Genomic DNA, 5,725 nt, shown 5'->3' with positions numbered 1-5,725 from the left:
TTCATAGGACTCGTTGCCTTTAAACCTAAAGGTCGAACTCCATTTACTTTTAAACTCACACACTCTTAAAATTAAAGTAGGTACAATGATATTCATTTGATTTTCATTTTTCTCTTATTTTATATCTAAACTATCAATCAAGATACATAATATTTGTAAATAACATCTATAGAAAAAAGGTTCCAAAATGTTCTTCTTTTCCGTTAAACCATAGTTCATTCTCTTCCTTCACTCGCCCTTTTCGATCTAACTCTCAGTCTGGACCTCTCTCCAACCTCTCAAACACTCCTCCTCATCCCTTTCCTTTACTGCCTTGTCCTTTTTCCTCCCGAGAAGGACATCATTAACAGAACAACATGAGACTACAAATGGGTAAATTTCTTCACCAAATCCTCCTGAATTGACAACCTTCGATGATATTAGTCCCTCAAATCTTTTAACTATACTTAGAATATGATCTCTCTAGGTAGCACCAAATCCTTTCCAAATGGTACTTCAAAGCAATGTTGTAATCTAATATCAACTCCAACCATCTTCTCTGCCTCCAATTAAGCTCTTTCTTGGTGGAGATGTACTTCAGGCCTTTATAGTCTACGAAGACCTCAACTCTCTCACCCAACGAATATTATCATTATATCGTGAAGGCAAAGATTATTGCTACTAGCTACTAATCATGAGTGTCATAATTCCTCTCATGAGACTTCAATTGTTGAATAACTGATTCAAAATTTGTTATTAGGTTGTTATTTTGTTAGTGGAGTTGTTGCTAATTAGTTTAGATTTTTGTGGTGATTAAGTTGTTTTGTAAGCCTATATAAGGCACTTTTAGTTGATGAATAATATAGAAAAAAAATTATCTCCTCATCTACTCTCTAATTTCCAACATGGTATCAGAGCCTTATTTCTCGGATGCGCAGATTTTATGAAGGAGCAAGATCAGAAGATGAGGCTTCGTGGCCTCGACGCCCAGAAATCCAACATCGCCGCTGGCGTCGCCGAATCTCGTATCCTACGCACTCCGCTTGGCCCTAAGGACATGGACAAGATGAAGCAGAGCCCTGCCGGCGACCTCATCATCACAAACGATGGGGCAACATTCTTGGAACACATGCACGTGGACAATCAGTTTGCAAAGGTGATGTTGGCTAATCATCCAGATGCAGGAGGTAGCGATTACTTAGCTTCGAAGATTAACGAAGACAAGGACATTATGCTTGGAAAGACCAAAGGCGGAGGCTCTGCCTTCTAACTCATTGTTATGTATCATTGCTTAAATTTTGGAGAATCATGGTGAGATGTGCACCATGGAGAGATTGGACAAATATTTGTGGAGAGATGTGGTCCTTTAAGAGAATGTTGGTGATTATGTGCATCAACAAGATTGAGATGAGAAGTGCATCACAAAGTGAAGAGAAGTGCTCTATGAAGATTCAAGAGGAATGACAAGAAATTTTGAATCAAGGGGAATGTTGAATAACTGATTCAAAATTTGTTATTAGGTTGTTATTTTGTTAGTGGAGTTGTTGCTAATTAGTTTAGATTTTTATGGTGATTAAGTTGTTTTGTAAGCCTATATAAGGCACTTTTAGTTGATGAATAATATAGAAAAAAAAATTATTTCATCATCTACTCTCTAATTTCCAACATTCAATTGCCTTGAGACATAAGAGATCACTTTAGTATTTTGCATCAAAAACGCATCCTAATCCCTTGCCTGATCACCTTTTGGGACAACTAGAATGTGTGGTTGTCTGTCTCTTCTTCAATTCTTCAAAGGACTTTTGACAATTCTCCAGTCACTCAAACTTCTCTTCCTTCCTTGCAAGTCAACTTGGTCATGGGATCAGCATTCCAGGGAAATCCTAAACAAACCTCTAATAATTCCTAACAGACGTGAGAATTCTTAGACCTTTACCACATCTTTGGATCTAGCAATCAGAACTATCCTCTATCTTCTTTCCATCCATGGCTATACCAGCCTATATATCGCCAATACTATGTGTCCTAAGAATGCAAGGAAAAACTCATGGAATATACCAATTAGTCATTGATAAATACTACACAAAGTGATCTAAATACTATGCAAAGATCAAATTCATCAAAGTAGTGAATGTTGCGCGCAGCGGAAATTTCGGCAGCACTTCGGCAGCACAACAAGAGAGTCAGGTCGCAATAAGAATTCTTGTTTCTCAAAGGGAACAAGAATCTGAAGCCTATATCCTATCAAAGTAGGATATTAGCTCTTCTTCTCGTCAGCTCTAGGACTGCACGTCGAGGGACCCTAAAAGCTATTACAAATCACACAAAAGCAGTACAACCAATTTTAACGTGGTTCGGCAAATTGCCTACGTCCACGGGGCAAGGAGGGGGGAGATCTACTAATAGAGGGAGAGAATACAACTAGGGTTTACAATTACTCTCAATCTAAACCCTCAAACAAACTCTCAAATCCCTCACACAATATCTCTCTACAAAAGAGGATGCACAAAACCCTTGCGCTCAAAATCAACACCAAAAGAAATCCGTGTAGCCGAAACAAATCAACCCCTTTGCTGTGATTTTTTATCACAACCTTGCACCCGAACCCCTTTGCTGCAGCCGAAAAATTTTGCAGCCGCAAAATCCTCCACGCTCTATGTAGCCGCAACTCTCCGTGCACTCTGCCTCCTTCGCACACTTCTTCACGAAAACCTAGATGAGAATTTATATCTCATCAAAGTCGGGTTCGTGGGCCTTGGCTTCATGCGGTTTGTTTGAAACCGTGTTCACGCGGCTTCGGCTCCGTGCGGAAAAACAAAACCAGCAGCACGTGGGTGGGGGCCACGGGCCACGTCCGCTCACAATTCTCCACCTCGGTGAAGTTTTTCCAAAACTGAGCCGACACCAAAGCAATCAAATGTCTCACTTGTTGTGTCCAGTACGAACTCAATCCACAACAAATCGAGAACCCGAACGAGAGTCCAAACAATCTCACCCCCATCAAAATCCAAACCGGCTGCATCTGAAAGACTGCCTACGTATCCTCTTGCCCAAGGAATCAAGCCGAACGTAGTTCACCCAAATGGCCGCCATGAAAAACCTGATTCTTCGCCAAATAGATAGCACTCATGCTATCACAATGAATAGTGACGGACCTCTGCGATATACCAAGTTCCTCCAAAAGTCCTCGAAGCCAAATAGCCTCCTTCACAGCCTCCGTAACTGCCATATACTCTGCCTCCGTCGTAGACAAAGCCACCGTTGACTGTAAGGTGCATCTCCAACACACCGGCGCACGGGTCAGAGTGAACACATACCCCGTAGTAGACCGACGTTTATCCAAATCCCTGGTATAATCCGAATCAACATAGCCAATGCATAGCTGCCCACCTGTAGTGTCCCGCTCATAAACCAAACCAACATTGAGCGTACCTCAAATGTACCTCAAAATCCATTTCACAGCGTCCCAATGACCCACTCCTGGATCGTGCATGTATCTCGATACCATGCTTACCGCCTGTGACAAATCCGGTCTCGTACATACCATTGCGTACATCAAGCTCCCAACCGCGCTCGCATATGGAGTCTTCGACATCAACTCTCTATCTTCAACTGACTTCGGTGAAAGACCAGCTGAAAGCTTCAAATGGGCTCCCAATGGTACACTAACTGGCTTCGTATCCATGCTAACATGGAATCGCTGTAGAACCTTCTTCAAATAAGCCACCTGTGTCAAACAAATTCTGCCCTTTTTCTTGTCTCTGCCGATCTCCATCCCTAAAATGCGCTTCGCCTCACCCAAGTCCTTCATCTCAAACTCATTTGAAAGCTGAACTTTCAACTCATCTATAGCCGACCTGGAAATAGAGGCAACCAATATGTCATCGACATAGAGCAACAAATAAATGTACGCACCTTCCTTCAACTTGCGAAAATATACGCAAGGATCAAACTGGCTCCGAGTGTACAAATGACCAAGCATAAAACCATCGAATCGCCTATACCACTGTCGAGGAGACTGTTTCAAACCGTATAGCGATTTCTTTAATTTGCAAACCAACTTTTCCTTTCCTGCAGCTCGGAATCCCAATGGCTGAGTCATATATATTTCTTCATCAAGATCACCATGAAGAAATGCCGTTTTCACATCCAACTGATCTAATTACAAACCATACTGTGCCACCAAAGCTAGCAAAATCCGAATCGAAGAATGCTTCACCACCGTAGAGAAAACCTCATTATAGTCAATGCCTTCCTCCTGTGCATAGCCCTTCGCAACCAACCTAGCTTTGAACCTCAATGGAGTGCCCTCAATGCCCTCCTTCTTTGTGTATAACCACTTGCAACCAATTGCCTTCCGTCCCTTTGGAAGCTCCATAAGCTCCCATGTATCGTTCTTATGAAGAGATTCCATCTCCTCCTGCATAGCCACCTGCCACGAATCAGCCTCCGAACTCTGCTCGGCCTCTCTGAATGTAGTAGGCACTAACTCATCGATACTCTCCACCGGAAGTGCATACGCAACTGTGTCGGCATACCGTGCTGGCATCTGTATGTTTCTCCTCTGTCTCCTAGCCGCAATAGAATCCTGAACCTGAGCCGTCGGTTCCTGATCCTGCACATTTGTACTCGTATCCTCCGTGTCATCGTCGTGCTCGCCTGGCGTCACCTCAGTCGGCACCTGCATGGATACTGTACCATCTGGACAATGTGGAGCTGCATCGATCTCCACCACCTGCGATATCTCCTCCGTCGGGTCGCTCTCCACCTGATGAGAGCTGGGAAGCTTCAAGATAGAAGCCTCATCAAATGTGACGTCCCTACTCAGAACAATCTTTTTATCAACTGGATCCCAAAGCTTGTATCCCTTGACACCACGCTTGAATCCTACAAATATGGCCTTCCTAGCTCGAGGTTCCAATTTATCAGTTCTAACATGATAATATGCAGGGCACCCGAATACCTTGAGCTGGTCATAGTCATGTGCTGGCTTTCCCGACCACATCTCCATAGGGGTTTTCCCCTCAATCGCAGATGAAGGCAGCCTATTAATGAGGTGGCTCGCATATGTAAGTGCCTCAGCCCAAAAGATCTTCTCCAAACCACTCTGCGACAATAAGCATCGGATCTTCTCCAGTAAAGACCGATTCAACCTCTCTGCCACCCCATTTTGCTGCGGTGTATGACTAACTGTGAAGTGTCTCTCTATGCCCTCGTCTCGACATAGCTGCTGAAAGGGGTCAGAAGTATACTCACCACCGTTGTCGGATCGCAACGTCTTGATCTTTCTCCCAGTCTGCAGTTCCAATCTCTTCTTCCACTCCACAAACAAATCTAGGACTTCACTCTTCTTCGTCATGGTGTACACCCAACAACGCCTAGAATAGTCATCTACAAAAGTGACGAACCAATGTCGACCACCAAGTGATGCAGTCTTGGTGGGACCCCAAACGTCTGTGTGCACGTAATCCAGGATGCCCCTCGTCTGATGAATGGCAGTCCCGAACTTCACCTTCGTCTTCTTGCCAAGAACACAGTGCTCACAGAACTCAATCTTCCCACTCTTGGCTCCCTTCAATAGCCCCTGCTTGCACAATGCCTGCAGTGACTTTTCACCTGTGTGCCCCAATCTATAGTGCCAAAGTCTGCTCATGTCCGCTTCTGAAATAGCCGAAGCAACCTGGCCAATCTCGGTGCTTCCCTTCAGATAATACAAATTCCGATTGCGGACTCCCCTCATCACCAC

General features: G+C 43.9%; 1 protein-coding gene across 1 annotated transcript; it reads left to right on the top strand.

Annotated features, from left to right (window-relative positions):
* Positions 877-1,333, top strand: LOC109822665 (T-complex protein 1 subunit epsilon-like). Its single transcript, XM_020388896.1, has one exon. The coding sequence runs from the start codon at positions 923-925 to the stop codon at positions 1,247-1,249; it is 327 nt and encodes a 108-aa protein (XP_020244485.1). The 5' UTR covers positions 877-922; the 3' UTR covers positions 1,250-1,333.

The sequence above is a fragment of the Asparagus officinalis genome, chromosome 8 (assembly GCF_001876935.1).
Source record: "Asparagus officinalis chromosome 8, Aspof.V1, whole genome shotgun sequence".
Lineage (NCBI taxonomy): Eukaryota > Viridiplantae > Streptophyta > Magnoliopsida > Asparagales > Asparagaceae > Asparagus > Asparagus officinalis.
This window is presented reverse-complemented; position numbering and strand designations above follow the sequence as displayed.